Source organism: Canis lupus, chromosome 15, assembly GCF_048164855.1.
Source record: "Canis lupus baileyi chromosome 15, mCanLup2.hap1, whole genome shotgun sequence".
Classification (NCBI taxonomy): domain Eukaryota; kingdom Metazoa; phylum Chordata; class Mammalia; order Carnivora; family Canidae; genus Canis; species Canis lupus.
Genome location: NC_132852.1, coordinates 5,708,635 through 5,732,025, shown reverse-complemented (window position 1 = coordinate 5,732,025; position 23,391 = coordinate 5,708,635). Strand labels below are relative to the sequence as shown.

The 23,391-nt window shown below is 52.5% G+C and overlaps 1 protein-coding gene across 1 annotated transcript; it reads right to left on the bottom strand.

The window, feature by feature from the left end:
* Nucleotides 1-289: 289 nt before the first annotated feature.
* On the bottom strand, nt 290-19,459 carry LOC140605399 (ubiquitin carboxyl-terminal hydrolase 17-like protein 6). Its single transcript, XM_072777666.1, has 4 exons — nt 17,936-19,459; nt 2,759-2,952; nt 1,044-1,232; nt 290-452 (listed from the first exon to the last, which is right to left on the bottom strand). The coding sequence occupies exons 1-4, from the start codon at nt 19,457-19,459 to the stop codon at nt 290-292; spliced, it is 2,070 nt and encodes a 689-aa protein (XP_072633767.1).
* Between the last annotated feature and the right edge of the window lie 3,932 nt (nt 19,460-23,391).

Below are 23,391 nucleotides of genomic sequence, written 5' to 3'. Positions count from 1 at the left end.
GTGAAATTCAGAAGCATCAGAGTAAATTTTGTACCAGGTTAACTTATCCCTTATTACAAATAAAATATATAAGCCCTTACAAAAGGTTTACGAAAATCATAAAATAGAGTAACAATGCAATGACAGGGAGGGGAAGGCTCCATTGGGCTATAGCCACCACGAGCCCCGCGGCAGGAGCTGGGGCGGGCTCCCGAGGTGACCAGGGGGCTGCTCAGGGGTCGAAGCAGGTTGTTCCGGAGGCAGGTGGTGGCTCTGACACTCTGGGGACCCCAATTGCAGGCTCCTGGGCCTACTCCTCTGGGGTGGCCACGGGTGCAGGTGGCTCTTCCTCATCGGGGCATGGAATCATAGGTTCGACCAGCACCTGCACTACCTTAAACTCAGGAGCCAGCATCTCGGCTTTGACCAAGTCCTCAGCTCCAGCAGCCAGGACCAGCTCCATCACCCTGAAGCTTCAGCAGGCCCCACAGTCGGAGCTGGGGCGGGCTCCCGAGGTGGTTCACAGGGTTGCTTCGGTCCTATGGCTGGTTGCTCCATCGAGTTAGGAGGCTGCTCGGGCACATCCATGACCTCGAGAGCAGGGGTGGCACCTGCTCCTCCTCCAGGCTCGCAGGGGTGCAGGGGGCTCCTGCAGGGCGGAGCAGTGAACTAGACCAGTGACGACTTTGCCTCCCCAGTGGGTGCCTCAGCGCAGGCCAAGCCCTCAGCCCCAGCAGCCAGGATGGCCTCGATCCCTTCAGGCCCCGACGGGGCAGTAGGCCCCACGGTCAGAGCTGGGGCACACTCCAGAGCGGGTTCAGGGTGTTTTGCTCGGTCCAAAGCTGTAGCTCCAAGAAGACAAAGTATCACCATCAGGGCAGACTGTCCACGTTCCTCCCAAATCAAGGCCACTCTTCCCACTGCTCCACATGTGTGGGGGCAAGAGCCCTGGGAGGTGTCCCCAGCCCACAGCCCGTGGGGTGGGGTGTGAGCCCACCCCCTGCTCCCGGCCCAGCTGCATAGAGGCTGGATCCGCCGGGCACCCCCTGTCCCCGCTCGGCCACCCCCTCTGGCTCCGCTGCTGGAAGCGTCTGAATTGCTGGCGGTAACGCCGGGAATGGAGTTCCACGTCCGAGCCTGGCATGCGCTGCCTCATGAATTCCAGAATCATCCTCAGGGAGGGAAATTCTGGGAGCTGACAAAATTCATCCCGAAAATAATCCAGCCATATTTCCAGCATGCAGGAGATGGCCCTGGGGAGGGACAGGAGGGCACAGGTGTCAGAAGACAGGGCACCATCACTCACAGGTGTCCTGAGGAAGCCCTGCAGGACCCAGGGACCCGGCATCCCTTGCAGGATGTTGGAGGCAAGTTCTGATCCTCGTCCCCTTGCCACCTGGCGGACCTGCCTGCCACAGGCCTGCTCCCCGAGGAGGGGCTGGCACGCAGCCTCTGTGCTGGGGAGCCCACGGCCAGTGGAGTGACCATCACCATCTCTCCTGGGGAAGCGGGGGTCCCTCCTCAGCCTGGTCCCTGCCCAACTGCCCCTTGAGTCCACCGGCAGGCGTACGGGGACGGGGGGCATCTGGCCTGTCATTGCCCTCACTGCACACACTGTCTTCTGGGTAGGTCCAAGCCAGGAGGGCTCGGGCTCTGTGTCCTGCCAGGGCTTGCCAGGAACTGCCCAGGACCGCCACCTTCCCTCCTGTGGCTCTGGGCTGCCTCACTCCCGAGGGGGCCCTGGGGGTGTCCTTCCACTGACTCTAATCTCCCATCTCCCACGGGGCGGGGGCCGCCTGGTCCGGGAGCCCCCACCAGCCCTCCTGAGCACCTGCTGTGCCCCCGGGTCCAGGTGCTACCAGATTGGGGAGTGCAATGCTTCCCACCCCCTCTGCTCTGGCCCCAGGTGTGGGGCAGAGAGAGGGTTGGGGGGCATGGAGAAGGACTCCTTAGGGGTCCCAATGCCTCCCACCAAGCCCGCATCCCATCCACTGCTCTCCTGTGCTCTTTTCCAGAAGGGGTTTAGACCTTTACCCTGTCACAGGAATTGCAGATGTGTGGGGTGAGGGTGCAGCCTCCCCACCCCACAGCCCCCTCACTGCCCTCCTGGAGAGGGAAGGCCCTCCTGCAGGAGCCGGAGTCACTCACATTTTCCAGCGCTGCAGGACCATGTCATTGTTACCCCACGCATCTACGATGCACCCATATCTAGAGGAGGGCGGGGGCATCCCATGAATTGTGCTGGGGACGTGACTTCTCATCATGGGGGCTGTCACCCTCTGACCCCGACTAGGCTGGAGCCCCGGGAGCCGTCACCTCTGTTCGTGGGGCCACGGGCAGCTCCCAGAGAATCGCCCGCACCTGCTGGGGACTCCTGAAGGCTTGAGCATGAAAGGGCTCCAGCCAGGCCCATGGCCCATATCCTAGTGGGCCTGAGGCACCCCGGGGTCCCCCGGTCTGGTTGCCCCAGGACACAGACCCCCGATGGACTCTCAAACCTCCCTTTCAATGGGGAAACAGGCCAGCTTAGGCCCCTGGTGATGGGTGGAGGAGGCACAAGTCTCCTCACAAGTGAGGAGGATGGCTGCTGAGCACAGGCACAGCCCCTCTGGCCGACCCGCCACAGGCCAGGCCCCGGGGCTGCCCTCCAGGACCTGCTAGGCCCTGGGTTACCCTGCTCCAGGTGGGGGAGCAGCCCGAGGCCGGGAAGCTCACACCATCCCCAGCCTCCCCACCAGCAGGTGGCCCAGCCCTGGGCTGCGGAGGGGCAGGTGCTCACTCAGTGGACAGCAGGTCCAGCACCTCGTCCGTGGTGGCGAATCCACGATAGTCGTCTAAGAAGCTGCAAATGGAGATGACATCTCTGCGCTGCAAGGCGAGCAGCAGTTGTCGGACTTTGTGCTCCAGCAACTCCGTCCGGCTGGACTTCATCAGGGCGATCAGATGCCCATTCCCGGCCAAGGCCCCTGCACCCTGAGGTGGGAAGAGGGGACATGCATCCTGCAGGGAGCCGCCGTGAGGCCTGAGAATCTATTTGCAGAAGATAAAATTGACATTCTACATGGAAGAGTAGCCTTTGTCATAGTGCATGGATTTCCCTAAGGAAAGTACAAGGTGTGTTTTGGGGGTGGGTGCATGGCTCCAGGAGCATGAGAGGCAGCACACTGTAGACCCGGGAATTTCCACACAATGCAGCTGAGCAATGGCTGATTCCCCACATGAGTCCAGGAGGGGCCACGTCCTGAGGTCTTCAGTCACCCCGTCAGGTGGCAGTGGGGTGGAGGACAATGTCTGAGGCCAGGAGCTGCCTCATTCACTATCAGTGTCTTCTGAGGATGAGGACACCTGTAGGTCACTGTGGAGGACACTCCAGGGGCCACAGACACAGGCTCCGTCCAACAGGTGGGTGGCAGGAGGGCCCTGAGCAGGTCCTGGCTTCTCAGGAGGAAGGATGAGGGAGCTGCGAGGAACCGGGAGCTCCAGCAGCTTCTGTCCAATCTGGTGAAGACCATTCTCAGGGGCTGAGTGGGGGCCCGCGCAGAGGGCGGCCGAGGGGGCTCGGTGCATGGCTGCAGCATCTCCAGGTGACGTGTGGCAGGTGTGGGCTGGGGGCTCTTGCTTGGCCAGAGGGCAGGTGTCTTCCTGGGCTGCGGGGGCCCAGCTGTGCATCCACAGGCATGACTGCTTCCTGGAGGACACAGATTCCCTGAATTCCCCACAGGGGCTCCCTGGATGCTCCTGCGGGTGTGCTAGCTAGGGCTCCACCGCGCTTTCTTTTGGGGGTTCTGGGTCCTGTCTAGGGGCATCTGGGCACATTTCTTGCCTGGAGTATGGAGGGGCATTTGGGAATTGTCTGCCAATTCGTTCCTGACAGCGGGACGGGTGTTCTCCTCAGGATACTTGGGTGGTGCCTGGGTGTGTCCTAACCCATGGCCCTGGGAGCCAGCCTGGAGCCCCTCGAGGGAGACTCTGCTGCACACCCAGGCTGTCAGCCCTGACACAGGGTTGGCGAGCTGGCTGTGGGGTGTCAGCGATCGGCACTTCCTGGGCACCAGGAGGTCCACCAGGTGGGCTGAGGCTAACTTTAGGGCTACTCAGAGGAGATGTGGAATGGGACTGGACAGTCTCATCAGGGGTCTCAGTATGTGTCTTCATTGGCAGGTTAGGCTCAGGGATTAAAACTTTCAGGTAAAAATGGAGATATCATATAGAACATCCTACACAAGCTTTTATTGAACTCCATGGGTACAGAATCAATATCCTAAAACATGGTGGCTTCAGAGATGACACTTTTATTCTCTTAGTGTCCAGGGATGACAAGTGAACATCAAGAATTCACCAGGGCCCCAGGGCTTGTGAAGCCCAGTCACTGACCAAGGCCTGTCAAAATGTTCCTGTTTCTCTTGGCCTCTGGTCAGTAAAGAAGACAAATAGACTTAGGTTTCAACCTTTCCTAGACTTATACAATTTCCTATACTTCATTATTCTTCACTATTCTATCCTGCACAAAGATGCCTCCTTTCCCAATGCAAAGGATCATGGTCACAAGTAGGAATGAATTGTTGTGACGACTCAAAAATGTTTCAGCAGACACTACCAATTCTGTGGGCGGAAGAAGCCATAATGACACTTTCAAACCACAAGCTAACCAGGTGCCCTCCTACCTGCATCTACACCTGCCAAGCCCACAATGTGGAAAAAGGCACAAGCCTACAACATATTCCAACTGAATCAAGAGAATATAAAGGATATTGGGGTGGAATTCCCTGAGGAACAGTTAAAATGAGGCATATAAACACTGGATTAAGGATAGAGACTCTTGTAGGAAAGGGAGTTTCAAAGGAATGTTTCCCAAAAGCATAAAACCAGCCAGAGAATTTTTCTTGTGGTGGACCCGGGCCACACCTAGACAGAAACTGGTATTCATCAAAACCTTCACAATCTTTGTAGATTGGGATCATAGTCCAGAGAGATGGAAGTGTAGAAGCCAAGCAATGGATGCCATATTCCCAAATAATTGGTTACAGCTACAAACATTCTGGCTGGTGAGGAGAACGAGTTCCTATGTGATACCTGCGCTCCTTTGGGAGAGTGATCTTCCGTGTCCTAGAGCACTGACGTCTAACACTCCTTGGCTCACTTGAGGTTACTGAGGAAGAAAAAGGACATTCATAGAGATATCCATTGAACATAGAAACTGATCAAATTCGGTTCAGAAATGAGCAGGGGCAGTTAGGGAGGTTGAGAAAGACCTGAAGGTGCTGTCTGATGAGAGAGTCAAGATTAGGACCTGGGCTGGCCTGAAAGGTCTCTATGAGAAAGGGACCACACCCAAATCCCTTAATCCAATCAAGCAATTATAGCCGATTGGAAGATCTTGCTCTTTATGATATTTCAGTTTTTAACTGAAAGTTAGTTGACAAAATGGATATAACATCTTGAATAACCTCAAACCCTGACCCCATTTTTAATACCATTAGGTCTAAATTCAGCAGAAGTGTTGGTAAAATACCAATAGTTCAGGAAACATGAGTCCTGAGGCTAATTCCCATGCTAAAATGTACCAATATAATTTCACTTGCAGAAATTCCAATCTCCACCAAATCCACATGGACTCACACCTCCATTCACAGAGACACACACACAGGCACACACACGGAGTCATAGAAATCGCTCTCATGAGGACATCATTAGCCTGTTGAAGCTGCTGATTGGCTCAATCCCTGCAGCAGCTAAGAGGATTAGGTGGATGTCTTTCAAGTGGCTGAAATGTCACGTGACCTTGGGGCAGTATAAAAGTCCGGGAGCACAGAAGTGGCCATTACTGACCGTCCCTCTCTCCCACGGGACACCCAGTCTCCTGCAGCGGAGTCTGTCCAGGACCTTTCTCAGCCTCTCCTGATGGGCGTGAGGACCACAAGTGCACTTCAGGTGAGTTTTCGGGCCACTGGTCCGACCTTCCCTGACAGAGGAATGGGACAGTGAGGAAATGATGGAGGGATTGGCCCTTCCTCCACGGGTTAAGGACTCTTTCTGGTCTAACATGTTCTGAGGACAGAGACTGAACCAAGGCATGGCTGTGAATGCCCTGGACACCCGGAGGTTCCAATGCCAGTGGAATGGGGCCTCAGGTGTCACATTGGTGTGGGGTGGTGGACGAGCAGGGACAGAAGGCCTGTAAATGTCTCACTGGGCCCTGCAGACCTAGAGAAGACACAGGATCAGGGCGCCTGGGCAGCTCCGTTTTTTCAGGGACTGACTTGGGTCGGGTTGTGATCTCAGGCTCTGGAGATGGATCCAGGCCCTCACTGGGTTTCTGATAACTGAGTGTCTGCTTCTCCCTCTGTCCTTCCTACAGCTCAGGTGATCACTCTCCCTCATACACACACACACACACACTCACTGTCCCATAAATAATTGACCTTTTTTTCAATAGAAGAATTACCTGGTTCCCAAGGTGAAAAGAAATTCACCTCCCAAACCTTCAATGGCAGTTAATTGGGGGCACTGCCACGAACACATGGAATGGAAGTGTTCAGATGGGCAGCTTCCCATCGAGTAGAGAAGAATGTGTTTTCCCAATGAATTTGGACTTAACTATGGCTTCCTCTGGAGTCACAAGGGGCATTCAGATATGAGAGAGAGAAGCCCACTTTCCTGACGCTTTTGCCCTTTGCGTGTTCCATGGTGCATCCCACTGGACCTCAATCGGGAGAGGTCCCGTCCCTGGTTTTGTTCCCACAGGGGATTTGGAGAGACTTGATGATAGTGTCAACAAGAGTCCTTCCTTAAGGGCGGCCTTCCTCAGAGCGGGGATGTGGCTTGGCCAGGAGAGCGTAGGCAGGAAGGAGGAAATAGAAGTGACAGGGGGAAATGTGTTTGGCACCACTGTCCTGAAGCTCACTAAGGCCTCTTGGGAAGATGGTACAGTGAGGACGCCTAGGTCAGGTGAATAGGACTCTCTTGTTTCTTTTCCCTCAGGCTACCCGAAACCCATCCCTGAAGCAGACTGACTTGTCCCTCCAGAAGGTGGGACTGATGGCGGCTGGTCATGCCCACCTTGGGCCCGACAGTCCCTTGAGACCCCAGAAAGGCAAGAGGCCACAGATAGCAGGACTGGCCCTCAGAGTTCCCAGTCCAGAGGAGGAGGATCCCAGGGTGAGTGGGGAGGCTGGCATGGGTTTTGAAGCAGGAGCTCTGCCAGGAGTCTTGAGACAGGCTAGGCTCCCAGAAGATCGTGGCCCGGACTCAGTTGTCCATCGTGACATGGGCAGGAAATCCCCCAGGCTACACACTGGGACACTCAGAGGCTCTGAGCATCAGCCCCAGGGCACCATAAGATCAGATCGAGCCTTGTGTTTGTCCCGAGTCTTAATGATGTTTCCACCTGTCCTCAACCTGACACCTCCAATCCCTCTTCCCCTTTCCTTCCTTCCACGGGATGGGGAGTAAGCATCCAGAGGTCTTCACTATACTGACACCTCACTAGCAGATACGATGTCCCCTGTCCTCATCCCATGTGCCACTCCACGAGGATGGCCTCCCATTCGTGTGCTTGACAGATTCACTGGCATTTGAGTGGATGCACTGACCATTGCCCCTTCCTCCCACAGGTGAAGTGCAGGGACTGTGGCGCCATTGGACACAAGGCATCAAGCACCAGATGCCCCATAAAACACTGAGCACGACCCTCGTTCCCGTGGCCTTGGGCTCCAGGAGGCTGAAGGAGAATGTGGAGCCGGGGAGTCATCGGGACCCAAGACACCAGGCTGGGCTGTTGAACCAGGCTGAGAGGGAGAAGGCAGGGAGACGAAGGTGAGGAATGGGGCTTGTGACCCGATGCCAGGGCTGATACGACAGACCCCGAGTCCGTGTGCATGCACAGTGTGCAGGGCGGCTGCGGGCAGAGCCAGGCTGGGCGAGGCAGGCAGAGGAGCTCCCAGACTAACAGGGTCCACATTTGGGTGATGGAGCTGTCCCTGCTGATTTGGTGTGGGGTTTGCGGCTGGACAAATGTCCCTGCACCAGTGAATGTATGGAGCTTGGCACATGCCAAGGCAGACCCTTTCAGACTCTGAATGTAAGAAACTGCCTGGACGACCTGTTCAGCTCCCGATAGTTAGGATGAGGGGCAGAGGTGGGCGTAGAGTGGCTGCGGAGGGAAAGGACCAGGTTGGCCCAAGCCCCGAGCAGGTGTCCGGCTGGAATCCAGGGAAGGGAGTTCCTTCTCCTTTCTATGCCTTCATTTCTGGTGCAGGCAGGAAGCCGAGCAGAGGAAGGCCCTGCTCCACAGGTTCCCCAGGAGACCCCGGGAGGGGCAGAAGCGCACCTGGAAGGAAGACACGGAATCTTGTGACTATGTGAGGGTGAGTGTGCGCTGCGTCCCGGGCTGTGCCCTTCTGGACTCGCTGGGCTCCATGGGCCTCCTGGGGGAGGCGGGGCTCCACTTCCTCTCTGACCAATGGCAGTTGAGCAGCGTGGATTTGCACACTTTTTTCCCTTGGTGCCCATGATGTTGCCTTATGCCTGCTATTTGGGCGAACACTGGCTGTTTGACGTGTGAAGGTCATTGGCGGGCACTCCTGGAGCACATACCAACCTCAGAGAAGAACAGGCCGCTGTCCTTTGTGACACATCATCCCACACTGCCCATCCCCACTCAGGAGCTCCCACCATGACTCTCCAGCTGCAGGACTCCTATCGCCTCATGAGCAGAGAGGATGGAAGCGCTGGTCCAATGGAGGAAGCATCGCTGTGAGGCAGGACTTTGCGTGTCCCCCCCATGTCTCAAGGGCATCAACAGCATCCTGTCAGGCCTTTGTTTGGACGAGCCCTGCAGCCAGATTCCCTACTCCTAGGTCAACAGATCCCAACTCTTTCTTTCCCTGTTCCGGGGGAGGGGGTGGTTACTAAGGTCGTGGGTGTTTGTTGGTTTCTTTCCTGAATGTTCATTTTGCCTTGGTGCCGGGGCCAAACTCATGGAGTCCCGTGTGTTTTCTTTTCCCACAGTGTCCACACATGCCGATGCTCGTCTACACCAAGAGGAGGCCTTCTATCCCTGAGCCTGCCCTGCCGATGGAACCACGTACTCAGCCTCCTGACATAAGACTCCGGTCCCATTCCACCTCTCGTCTCAGAAGCCCTCAAGTTAGCCTCAGCCCACCTGGTGGACGTCCTAGTGCCCAGGAAGTGCCGATCGCTGACACCCCTCTGCCGGCTCGCCAACCCTGTGTCAGGGCTGACAGCCTGGTTGTGCAGCAGAGAACCAAGAGGCCCTGCAGAGTCTCCCTCGAGGGTCCCCAGGCTGGCTCCCAGGGCCATGGGCTGGGACACACCCAGGCACCACCCAAGTATCCTGAGGAGAACACCCGTCCCGCTGTCAGCAACGCATTGGCAGACAATTCCCAAATGCCCCTCCAGACTCCAGGCAAGAAATGTGCCCAGATGCCCCTAGACAGGTCCCAGAACCCCTGAAAGAAACCGTGATGGAGCCCCAGCCAGCACACCTCCGGGATCATAAAGGAAGTCCCTGTGGGGATTTCCGGGAGTCTGTGTCCTCCAGGAAGCAGACGTGCCCGTGGATGCACAGCCGGGCCCCGGCAGCCCAGGAAGACACCTGCCCTCCGGCCAAGCAAGGGCCCCCAGCCCACACCTGCCACACCTCACCTGGAGATGCTGCAGCCGTGCACCAAGCCCCCACGGCCGCCCTCTGCGTGGGCCCCCACTCAGCCCCTGAGAATGGTCTTCACCAGATGGACAGAAGTTGCTGGAGCTCCCGGTTCCTCGCAGCTCCCTCATTCCTTCCTCCCGAGAAGCCAGGCCCTGCTCAGGGCCCCCCTGCCCCCCACATGTCAGACGGAGCCTGTGTCTGTGGCCCCTGGAGTGTCCTCCACGATGACCTACAGGTGTCCTCATCCTCAGAAGACACTGAGAGCGAATGAGCCAGCTCCTAGCCTCGGACATTGTCCTCCACCCCACTGCACCCTGACGGGGTGACTGCGGACCTGAGGACGTGGCCCCTCCTGGACTCATGTGGGGAATCAACACTTGCTCAGCTGCTTTGCATGGGAATTTCCGGGTCCACAGCCTGCTTCCTCTCATGCTCCTGGGGCCGTGCACAGACACTGAACCCCAAAGGCACACAATGCCCTTTTTTTAGGGAAATCCGTGTACTGTGGAGAAGGCTACTCTTCCCTCTGGAATGTCAATTTTCTCTTCAGCAAATAGATTCTCCAAGAAGTGGAGGGAATTTCGAATGAGCACTTGTCACTCCAATGGAAATAGAAACTCAGACTTTAAGCTCTCATTGGCATACACATGTCTGCATTTGGGTTTTCAGCTGCGAACAGCCCCTGTGGGCTCTGCAAATGGACACTGTGTTTTCTCCTGAGATGAGTTTTCTAGACTGTGGTGGTAGCTTTGTGGGCACTGTGATGGGCAATATTTCATCTGCGCATTTCGATTATTCTCAGCCATAATTTAGAATCGTGTGTAGTGTTTTATTTCCCTTAATAAAATGTTACCACTGATGAATAGCGTGCATGTGTTTCATTTGATTTGGTTTCTGGGTTTTTTTAATCTCAGCAATTCTGAAACTCTCTATAGTTAATTTAATTCCTCCAGCCTTAATTAACTGAGAGGAGACAACAGCGTGATAGTTTTGGGGGATCTGTAGACTTTGAGGGTCTCCTGCACACCCAGTCTCCTTGGTGAAGTACTGCATAGGGAACATTGACCCTGTGCACCCTGTGAGGGAGCCCTGTGTACTGTATGGGCCCTGGGTCACAGGTTGGTCTTTAATGGGATGAGTGGGTGGTTTCCCTCTATACATATTCTGGATCCATCTTTAATGTTGGATCATGATGCCTCCTTTCTGAGACCTGGGCAAGGAGATTTTTTACCCTCCTGATGATTTCCTAAGGAGGCAATGGTTGACAAGTCGTCCAAATAGCACGAGACCAAGGCCACAGTCTCTATCTATCTATCTATCTATCTATCTATCTATCTATCTATCTCATTCTCTCTCTGTCTCTCTTTCTCAGGGTTATCTCTGATATGGGCCCATGGGAAAAAACAATACAACACCATGCCAAATGAAACCAAACCACACCAAGCACCTCCATACTTGTATTTAGAGAATTTCTTTTTTTTGGAAAAACAACTGACTGCTCTTTCCTCACTCCAAAGCATCTGTTTAAGGGTGTTCCCTCTGTCTGTGCAGATGCCTGTAGGTGGAGGTAGAAGAGCTCCTCTATGAGCACACTAGGGTTTAAAAAGTCAGAATGCAGTAGAAAAGCCACAGTGTGTGATCCTTCTCCCACCCCCAACCCCTAAGTAACTCCCATTCAGGCAATCATTATGTGACCCAGGTCAGAGTCTGGCCCCTTGAGCCTCAAGCCCATGTCTCATCCCATGGATGCCGCCCTATTGATATCTCATGGCTTCTGAGGAAAATGCAGCTTCCTGGGCACTCATGGGATGTGTGCAGTAATAGAAATGTTCCCTACTTTCTGGAAGCCTCAGAAGATCCCAGAGGTCCAAGGGTGCGAAGGCCTATCATCATGAGGGGATGCTGGGATTGGAACTAGCAAAGTAGCCTAAGAATTCTTGGACTTGCAGGAATATAGGGCGCAAGGGTGAGGATGCAGGCAGGCTTGAGCATAGGGCATTAATGCTGGGCTCTCCAGCAGAATTGGGACTTCATGTGCAATTGAGAGGATTCCTTCCATGTGCACAGGGAGTCCAGAGAGAAAGGCTAGCGGAAGAAGGTCTGAGCAGGCCTGTTCTCCCCCTCTAGTCACCTTACATGTCTTTTGCTTCCCTGCCATCAAAACACCAAACCAAACCAAACCAAAGCAAACCCAACCAAACAGAGCCAAACCTATCTTCCCAAAGCAAAATCCACTCTCATCCAGATATGGAAGACGACAGAGTTATCTGAGCAAGCTGGTATAGGTTATGGATATTAGTAATAGATGGATTTAGCACAGTTGGAAGCACATTGGGTGAATCCTCCCCTCCTTCAGCCTTGGGGAAAAATGGGGCCACTTGAAGGTGGCAGGATTAGAAGCAGTGAGCAGCCAGCTTTGAGTGTGGAAATGATGCGGAGGACCTGGGGTCAGTGTGAGCATGTCTGACCGTGTCCTCATGCATCCCTCATCCCATTGTTTATCTTCTCTTTATATTGAAAGACCATTTGTCCAAACCAGCGTGGGTGGAGTGTTGGCAGCAATGTTTTTGGTCATATACAACCAGCACCGATTTGAAAACCCAGAGCACCTACACAAAGAAATGACAAACTACCGTGTAAGTCAATGACCTACAGCCTTGTATGGCGACAGACTTCTTTTCAGGAAATTATGGGCACAAAATATATATTGAGAAGTTAACCTATAAACCCGGCGTTTGATAATATTTGGAAATGCAAAGAGGCAATGAAATGCTTATATTTCAGGAGTTAAATGCATCCTGCCTGATTAGATCATGTTGATTGAATCACAGCCCCTTCACAATCCACCCCCACCTTTGACTGAAGAGAAGGTGCCTGGCAAGGACCCATCTCCCACAAGGAATTGCTCCATATCCCAGCAACTCTAACCTGTCCAGAACACTTGACAGTCATCCGTCTGTGTAACAATCTCCTGACAAGGAAGAGGTGGGCACAGGATTTCAGATCACTTCCACTCCAATTTTGGTCCTTGCGTGACACCTCAGAAAGATATTCTCCACTGAATGAATGTGGGTTTTGAGGTTAACTAATGGGTGCTATGTAACAATTATATTTCTTAGGGGCAAGATTGACTAATGCATTGTTGAAAGGTAATTAATGCGTGATTATACAGATTCTTATGATTTGGGAGGCCATTCTCATGCTGTTTTAAACTTTGGTGACATATACATGCATTTAATGTTTCCATTATTTCCTTTAAGAATGAATTATAACATTCACGAATCACAGTTATTAGAAAAATAATGTGACAGTTTGAATTTTGTAGAGAAAATATCAGGGTTTTTAAAATTTTTATTTATTCATCAGACAGATTGAGATAGAGAGCTAAGCGGATAGATCTGTGCCAGTTGGAGAGTGAGATGGAGCCTCTCACTGAGCAGGGATCCAGACTGTGCACGGCAGACCCCAAAACCAAACCACATTGTTGGAAAAATCTTGAAAATGTCTCTGAGTTGGGAGGTGGATCGGACACGAGAGAGGAGGTCAGTGTAGCAAAGTGCAAAGGACTCAGTGCTTCCCACACCCTGAAATACTGAGTAACACCGGGCTCCCTGGATCTAATCGACTTGGATGTGGGGACATAGATGCCAAGACATGAACACGTTTCATTGTTTGTTTCTGTTTAAGATTTATTTGTTTATTTGTTTGAGACAGGGAGAGACGAGAGAGACCACAGAGTAGCGGGAGAGAGGGGGCCCGACAAAGAGAGGGAGAGAGATTCTCAAGGAGACTCCCCAGTGGCCGTGCTGCTGGATTCGGGGCTCCCTCCCACATTCCTGAGACCCACATGTCTGGCGTTATTTTTCATTTCCAGGTAAGAAGCATGAGACAGCAAGGCCCTCAAGCAGACATTATCTAGGACACTCCAAGGGCAAAAGCAGCCACAATGGAAGGAATTGGCAGCATCGGATTCCCTCCTGACGGCGGGGCTCTTCCTTATCCACCACCGTCTCCCGTCTGTGCACCCAGAGTGTCTTCACTCCATGCTCTTCCTCCGTGAGGGATTTCTTAAAATTCCATTCTCTCCCCGAGTTCCCTCCCTTGCTTATGGAGTCTTCAGGTTCCATGTGTCCTTCAATTCTTTGCTTCTGTGTGATCGCTGACATGTGAGCCCCAACATGCTAGAGCCACCACGTGGAACTGATTTACTGAGATGTCTCCAAATGGAAAAATCCCTAATGCAACAAAATGTATTGATTCCATATATATTCCAAATCGTGTATCACACACAGTATCACTAAAAATTTTTAAGACAGCTATGGTTTTCTTTTTAATATTCCCCTGGCTATTCAGGGTCTTTTCTATTTCCACACAAATCTTAAGATCATTTGTTCCAAATCTCTAAAGAAAGTCCTCAGTGTTTTGATAGGGATTGCATTAAATGTGTGAATCACCCTGGGTACCCTTGACATTTTCATAATATTACTTCTTCCAATCCTTGAGCTTGGAATATTTTTCCATCTCTTTGTGTCTCCCTCCATTTCCTTAAAAGTGTTCTGTAGTTTTTAGGGTATAGATCCTTTACCTCTTTGGGTAGGTTGATTCCTAGGTATCTTATGTTGAATAGCAGGGGTGAGAGTGGCCATCCCTGCCTTGTTCCTGATCTTAGGGGAAAGGCTCCCAGTGTTTCCCCATTGAGAATGATGTTTGCTGAGCTGTTTCCGTAGATGGCTTTTAAGATGCTGAGGAATGTTCCTCTATCCCTACACTCTGAAGACAGGATTAGCTCGGTCCACTGCCAGAAGAGTGAATGCAATGGCTTCTTCTAAGGAAACTAAAACACTGTATTGAAACCTTCTCATCTGACCCTCTGGTAACAGGAGGCTAATGTATTTTATGTCCCCTTATCACCGCAGGGGTGGGGTTCTTTTCCCATTAAAATGAGCACTTTTAATAATATCACTGTGGAATGGATTGTTCTCATCTCCATGCCTTTACTGTGCTTGATTTCTATGAAGTGGAGAGGCAGAGCTAAGATGTGGTCCATCTGTGGTGTCTTCTATTGGAGCAGCTGGTAATGGGATGATGCACACCTCACAGGAGGAGACAATCTCCCTAGAAGCTGTTTCCTGTCTCCTGCCTGAGCTCAAACCTGCCACGAGACACATGCCCTAGGATATCTCCTGTGAAAAGTCCTGACTTTGTTTTCTCCTGCTGGACAACAGAAAAGCTCAGGAAGGGGAGTCAGGTAATCCTTCTGCTTACATTCACCCACCATGGCCAGGAACCTACCCTCCTTGTCAAGCTCACAGATCATTAATTGGATGTGGCCTCCCAGATTAAACCTCCATATACTGCCATGGAATCTAGCCTTGGGGCTGTCCCCAAAACCCAGTTTCAGCCCAGATTTCTATTGTGAAAACAATTCCAGCCTGAAATCTTGCCGCAGGTTGATGGAGCCAGGACTCAACACATTGTAGCCTGGAAACAGGTATGAGGTCCACCTAGAACTCCATCCAGGATTGGCAATTCCAGTTTCCCAGGAAAGAACTCATGAATCTGGGGATCTCTGGGTGGCTCAGCGGTTTGGCACCTGCCTTTGGCCCAGGGCATGATCCTGGAAACCCGGGATCGAGTCCCACGTCAGGCTCCGGGCACGGAGCCTGCTTCTCCCTCCTCCAGTGTCTCTGCCCCCCTCTCTGTCTATCATAAATAAATGAATGAATGAATGAATGAATAAATAAATCTTTAAAAAAAAAGAACTCGTGAATCTGTTCTGTGGGTCGCTCTGCAGATTCTTTGGTCTGTCCTCATGACTAATAGATCTTGATATAGAGAGACACCCCTCGATTGACTAATGGATACCTGGACAGGATGAGCATTGACGTCCAGACACCTAACCAGAGAATCCATCTGCTGACTGCCCAGCCTCCACCGTCCCCACAGTGTGCTATCCAACCATCTCCCGTCATCCCTCCTAGGGGTCTCTGCTAGCCTTGGGCAGAGATGGTGTGCTTCTGGTTCAATCTACTCCTCCCCCTTAATTTCTCATACAAGCATCTTCCTGGTCAGAGCTCTCATAATTGAAGAGACCCTGAAGAATAATGTCCCTATGGCCCTTGCATTTCTTCTTAAATGGCTGCTGGCGCTTCCCCTATATTGAGCCAGTGAGTAGGAGTGAGAAATTCCCATGGGGGGAGGATATGAATTTGAGCTGCAGGTGACCTAGAGGTGGCTGTGGAATTCCACTCAGGGGAAGCAGGCAAAGAAGCCTCTGTGAGGAGCCAGCCTGGAAATAAAACAACTGTTTCAAGGTTCTGAAATACTGGGGAGAAAAAGCCTGCACACCAAATCATATGTGGGAATTTTTTATTAAGAATAAAAAACCACACAACTTCGTAATAACATTTTAGAGCAAAAACAAACAAAGCAGATGCAATATTCTGCATAACAATTTCAGAGAAATAATATCAACAAGTACAGAAAATGTCTTCTAGGAGAAAACATGGTGTAATTTGCAGAACTCTGGATGGGATCTTTTTCTAAATCAGAAATTCAGACATTTATAAAACAATTTCAGATTAACTTGTTAATTTCTGTTTACAACCAAGTTACAAATTGCCAGGATGATTTCCCTACATTTGTTAGAAAATGGATTTCACTAAGACAAACTTGACATTCCGGATTGGGAAGCACGCTTTGACAGTCCTATAGATTTACCTAACGAAAAACTGTAGCATCTGTGTAGTGGGGGGTGTGTATGTGTAGGCGCACAAAAGCAGGACACCCAGCACGTTGTGGACTTGACCGTTTCCATCCAGTACAGCGGAGGAATTGCTGGTTCACCACATCAGTCCAGGTGGGGACATATCCTCATTCCCACAGACAGCTCCTCAGGGTCCTCTGCTGTGGAGGACAAGTCCCCGAGTCCATGAGCTGTCTCATTCCCTATGACAGTCTTCAGAGGACGGGGATACCTGCAGGTCCTCTTATGGAACTCTTGGCAAGACATGCACACAGGTTCCCTCACTTTTTATGACACAGTAAACTGTAATGGTCAAAAGAAACACAATTTCCAGACATGAAAGAAACCCTGACACTTTATATCTCTAATCTGTTTTTGTTACATGAAAATCTAAAAAAAAGCGTGATTTCTTCTGCACAGATCCTATTGTCCCTTACTCTCCAGTAAGGGTGCATGTCCAAGTTTGGATACAGAGTGAAAATAACATTATGATGTGATGTTACAACTGCACATCTACGGTCACACTCAGAGGCGTTTGCTGGTCATGCAATAATTTCCATTCTACAAAGAACTTGTCAAACTCCTCTGTAAGAAATGAAATGATAACACAGAACACCTATAACCTGACCTCAAAAAGCTTTTGCTAGATTCATGAACTTGGCACTGTTTTCCAGAGGTATCAACCCAGGTCCAAATTTGAATTTGAACTGGTCTGAAATCCAGAGTCCACTGCTTCTGGGTCAGGAGGTGCCACAGAGCAGATGGTAGCAAAATAGTCATAAAAAGTTATGTTCAGTGGGAGGCTGGGCATTTCCCTTTGGAATAAGAGTCCTTGTTAGTTTGCTTCTCTTCAGTCTTAATGTGGGAGAGAGTGAAGGGAACATAATAAAATCACTGTGGTTCAATCAGGTCTGGATGCAGTTATTGCCCCAAAAGTAAGCACTTAATTTCCTTCCTACAATTTCCAAGCATTGACCAAGACACATCGCTAGCAAGACCCAATACATACTTATGTGTTCAGACAAAATTCTTTCAATATAAATAGAAGAAAAGCATTGGGAAGTGGGGAGCATGATGAGAGGGTCAAACATACTGACTTCAACCCCAGGTCCTCAGCATCATATCCACTCTCAACCCTGACTGCTCACTGCCTCTCACCTGCAAGTGGCCCCCACTCTCCACAAGGCTGAAGGAGAGGCAGGTTCCTGGATTGACCCCATATGAAATCCACACTATCCCAATATAAGATCATGACAAAGACCCAGGTTTAAATATCAGTGTCTCCTAGTTTCAGTTGAAGGCCATATCCCATGAACACACCAGATAGATGGTTCTTCCATACATACAGAACACACACTTCACACAACACAAAATATTTCCAGTATGGGTCTATGTTCGGGTTTGGAGTGTGTGAGTGACGCTGTGTGTGTGGGTGTGTGCGCCCATGTGCACCAAAGTTAGGAGACACATCCCTGGACTGCTTCCCCAGAACTCTGTCCCTTCTTGCTCGTCCTCTTGGTAGGTCGGGCTCTCCCTGGCACACGCGGGACTTTGGCCACGTCCCCGGCCACCTGAGGTGGGAGCATCCCAGCCGCAGTGGTGAGCAGGTCGACGGTCTGCTGAGGATGATTCTTCGGCATCTCAGGTCTGTATTTGGAGTGGTGAAGGATGACTGCGTTCGCAGGAAGAGCAATTTCTCTTCTCCTGACATTAAGTTCAGGCTTAGGGCGGTTGCATTCTTGGAGGCATCTCCACTGGTCTAATGTCATTTGTTGCCTTGAGGTCTCTTCCCCACGCTCCTCCAACTCAGGAAGGTTCACGGAGGGATCCGTTGCCGGCTCTCCTGAGGCCTCACCCACCACTGTGGGGTCTGCCTCGGGAGATGCGAGTCCTCCCTCTTTGACTGACTCCCTCCCAAGGTCTCTCTCCAGATCAGTCTTCTGCATATAAAAGAGGACATAGGCAGGTTGGCGCAGCGCGCAAGTCACATCACAGGCGCTGACCTTAGCATCATCCATTTTATACCACTGGCCATTTCCTGCCTTTACGAAACAGAAGTAATGTCCGCTGTGGCAACTCCTCCCAGCGTGCACCAGCACGGCATAGAGCACATAAACCAAGGGTCCTGCCCTCTGCTCAGACAGGTAGTGTTGCATGTCAAGGCGCTCAGGATATTGCACCTCCTTAGTCATTTTGTTGCCTGTCAAGTCTGAGAATCGTCTCAAGACCAGGATGAGGACCTTCGGGGAAGTGTGCAAAGTCAACACCTTGGACGCAGGCACCTTCTCCAGACACTTACGACAATGGTAGGCATTTTCACCTTCCAGCAGTTCGGGCTTCACCAACTGCTCCAAAGCTTGGCTGACGCTGTGAGCATCCCCGATGTCCAGGCTGATGTCCAGGTAAGGTTCCAGAGTGCTCGAAATGCCTTGGCAGTGGAGACACTGGATTTGAGACCTCCAGTACCCCCCAAAGAGTTGCTGGATGAGGGTGCTGTCCTGAGGACGCTCAGGGTCTGAGAGCTTGTCCTCAGGCAAGCATGCTTGCTGCATTGCATCCAGAATGAACATGAGATACTCATGGGCATCTTCCTGCTTGTGTCTGTGGAAGGCGGCGAGCAGGAGTGGCAGGGGCCGGAGCACACGTCCAGGATGGCAGAGAACCCGCGTCAGGTGAGCCTGCAGGGTACACAGCATGCAGGATGTCTGCCTCCTACAGGTGGTCCCGTGCTGCTGGGACAGCATGTAGCTGGCGAGGGGCTCTGTGTAGGTCAGACACTGTAGGGTCGCATTCACATAGCAAGTGTTGCCCATGTTCTGAAGCCCGGCTCCCACCTGGGAAAGGCTCTTCCAACTCAGAGGCGTCTTGGTGGGAGGCAGCCCTGCTGATGCGGGAGCCAACGGGTCAGTCGGGGAGGAGAGCGTCTTTGATGCAGGAGATGTCCTCTCGGGCACAGAGGGTCCTCCGTGGACTTCAGCACCGCCTCTCCTTGACCAGTCTGACTGGGGTTTGGGAGAGGCGCTGAACTGAGGCTCCTCTGAGGGGTGGAGGTGGGCAGCCTCCATGTCTGCAGAAACAGTGTCCACAAGATACATTCAACCAGGAGCTTCAGGTCGCAAAGGGATGCTCCTCTCACTGAGCCGTTTTCAAATGGCAGATAGTGAACCTCACCTCCACCTTTATGGCTTTTGGGCCCTGGGATAAGGCACAAAGTCCTCTAATCCACTCTAATTGCTTGATTGGATTACGGGATTTGGGTGTGGTCCCTCCCTGACGGAGACCATTCAGGTCAGCCCAGCTCCTATTCTTGCCTCCCACAACAGGCAACTTTCAGATTATTCTCAACCACCTCAACTGTCCCTGCACCTTTCTCAACAGAATTTGTTCAGAGTTTCTATGTTCAGAGGAAACCTTTTTGAATGTCCTTTCCTTTGAGTAACCCCAAGGGAGCCAAGGAGTGTTAGACGTTAGTGCTCTAGGACAGGGAAGATCACTCTCCCAAAGGAGCTCAGGTATCACATAGGAACACGTTCTCCTCACCAGCAGAATGTTTGTAGCTGAAACCAATTATTTGGGAATATGGCATCCATTGCTTGGCTTCTCCACTTCTAACTCTCTGGACTATGATTCCAATCTACAAAGATTGTGAATGTTTTGATGAATACCAGTTTCTGCCTTGGTGTGGCCCGGGTCCACCACAACAGGAATTCTCTCACTGGTTTAATGTTTTTGGGAAACATTCCTTTGAAACTCCCTTTCCTACAAGAGTCTATATCCTAAATCCAGTGTTTATATGCCTCATTTTACCTGTACAAGACCGCGGGACCTTGAACACAAGGCACCAAGCACCAGATGCCCGGTAACACACTGGGGTGCAACCTTCCTTCCCCTTGCCTTGGGCTCCAGGAGGCTGAAGGAGAATGTGGAGCCGGGGAGTCAGCGGGACCAGCGGCACCAGGCTGGGCTGTTGAACCAGGCTGAGAGGGAGAAGGCAGGGAGACGAAGGTGAGGAATGGGGCTTGTGACCCAAACGCCAGGGCTGATACGACAGACCCCGAGTCCGTGTGCATGCACAGTGTGCAGGGCGGCTGTGGGCAGAGCCAGGCAGGGCGAGGCAGCCAGAGGAGCTCCCAGGCTAAGAGGGGCCACATTTGGGTGATGGAGCTGTCCCTGCTGATTTGGTGTGGGGTTTGTGGCTGGAGCAGTGTCCCTGCACCAGTGAATGTATGGAGCTTGGCACATGCCAAGGCAGACCCTTTCAGACTCTGTATGTAAGAAACTGCCTGGACGACCTGTTCAGCTCCCTGTAGTTAGGACGAGGGGCAGAGGTGGGCGTAGATTGGCTGAGGACGGAAAGGACCAGGTTGGCCCAAGCCCCAAGCAGGTGTCCGGCTGGAAGCCAGGGAAGGGAGTTCCTACTCCTTTCCCTGCTTTGATTTCTCTTGCAGGCAAGAAGCCGAGCAGAGGAAGGCCCTGCTCCACAGGTTCCCCAGGAGACCCCAGGAGGGGCAGAAGCGCACCTGGAAGGAAGACACGGAATCTTGTGACTATGTGAGGGTGAGTGTGCGCTGCTTCCCGGGCTGTGCCCTTGGGGACTCCCTGGGCTCCATGGGCCTCCTGGTGGAAGCGGGGCTCCACTTCCTCTCTGACCAGTGGCAGTTGAGTAGGGTGGATTTGCACCCAGTTTTCCCTTGGTGCCCATGATGTTGCCTCCCACCTTCTATGTGTGTGAACACTGGCTGTTTGACGTGTGAAGGTCATTGGCGGGCACTCCTGGAGCACATACCAACCTCAGAGAAGAACAGGCCGCTGTCCTTTGTGACACATCATCCCACACTGCCCATCCCCACTCAGGAGCTCCCACCATGACTCTCCAGCAGCAGGACTCCTATCTCCTCATGAGCAGAGAGGATGGAAGCGCTGCTCCAATGGAGGAAGCATCGCTGTGAGGCAGGACTTTGCGTGTCCCCCCCATGTCTCAAGGGCATCAACAGCATCCTGTCAGGCCTTTGTTTGGACGAGCCCTGCAGCCAGATTCCCTACTCCTAGGTCAACAGATCCCAACTCTTTCTTTCCCTGTTCCGGGGAGGGGGTGGTTACTAAGGTCGTGGGCGTCTGTTGGTTTCTTTCCTGAATGTTCATTTTGCCTTGGTGCCGGGGCCAAACTCATGGAGTCCTGTGTGTTCTCTTTTCCCACAGTGTCCACACATGCCGATGCTCGTCTACACCAAGAGGAGGCCTTCTATCCCTGAGCCTGCCCTGCTGATGGAACCACGTACTCAGCCCCCTGACATAAGACTCCCGTCCCATTCCACCTCTCATCTCAGAAGCCCTAAAGTTAGCCTCAGCCCACCTGGTGGACCTCGAGGTGCCCAGCAAGTGCCGATCACTGACACCCCTCTGCCGGCTCGCCAACCCTGTGTCAGGGCTGACAGCCTGGTTGTGCAGCAGAGAGCCAAGAGGCCCTGCAGAGTCTCCCTTGAGGGTCCCCAGGCTGGCTCCAAGGGCCATGGGCTGGGACACACCCAGGCACCACCCAAGTATCCTGAGGAGAACACCCGTCCCGCTGTCAGCAACGCATTGGCAGACAATTCCCAAATGCCCCTCCAGACTCCAGGCAAGAAATGTGCCCAGATGCCCCTAGACAAGTCCTAGAACTCCCGAAAAAAACCGGGATGGAGGCCCTCCCAGCACACCTGCAGGATCATTGAGGAAGCCCCTCTAGGGATATTGGGGAGTCTGTGTCCTCCAGGAAGCAGACGTGCCCATGGATGCACAGCCCGGCCCCTGCAGACCAGGAAGACACCTGCCCTCCATCCAAGCAAGGGCCCCCAGCCCACACCTGCCACACCTCACCTGGGAACGCTGCAGCCGTGCACCGAGCCCCCACGGCCGCCCTCTGCGCGGGCCCCCACTCAGCCCCTGAGAATGGTCTTCACCAGATTGAACAGAAGCTGCTGGAGCTCCCGGTTCCTCGCAGCTCCCTCATTCCTTCCTCCCGAGAAGCCAGGCCCTGCTCAGGGCCCTCCTGCCCCCCACCTGTCGGACGGAGCCTGTGTCTGTGGCCCCTGGAGTGTCCTCCACGGTGACCTACAGGTGTCCTCATCCTCAGAAGACACTGAGAGCGAATGAGCCAGCTCCTGGCCTCGGACATTATCCTCCACCCCAAGCACCCTGAGGGGGTGACTGCGGACCTGAGGACGTGGCCCCTCCTGGACTGATATGGGGAATCAGCACTTGCTCAGCTCCTTTGCATGGGAATCCTGGGTCCACAGCCTGCTGCCTCTCATGCTCCTTGATAGGTTCAGGGGATACGTAGACATTGAGGGTCTCCTGCACACCCAGTGTTCTGCGTGAAGTACTAGCCAGGCAATGTGGATCCCTGAGCATCCAGTATGGGTGCCATGTGCTCCACATGGGGCCGCGGTCGCACATGGTCTGTAATGGGATGAGTTGACAGTTTCATTCTTTATATATCCTGAAACCCACTTCAATGTTGGGTAATGATGCTTCCTTTCAGAGGCCTGAGCATGGAGATTTATCTCTCTCCAGATGATTTCCTAAGAAGGCAAAGTTTGACTAGTGGGCATGTAATGGTCCAAATAGCACAGGACCCAGGACTGGGTAGTTCCCTCTGACTGTCTGTCTTTCTCTCTCTGTCCCTCGTTCTCAGGCATATCTCTGAAGTGGGCCAATGGAAACAATACAACACCATGTGATACCAAACCAAATGAAACTCAGCAAAACCAAACCAACCCAAACGAAACCAAACCAAAGCACATCTATAGTTGTGTCGTGAGGATTTCTTTTTTAGGAAAAACATTGACTGCTCTTTCCTCACTCCAGAGCTCCTGTTCAAGGGTGTTCCCTCTCTCTGTGCATATGGAGGGTAGAGGAGCTCCTCGATGTGCACACTAGGCTTTTAAAAGTCAGAGGGCAGTAGAGAAGCCACGGTGTGGGATCCTTCTCCCACCCTCAAGCCCTAAGTAACTCCCAT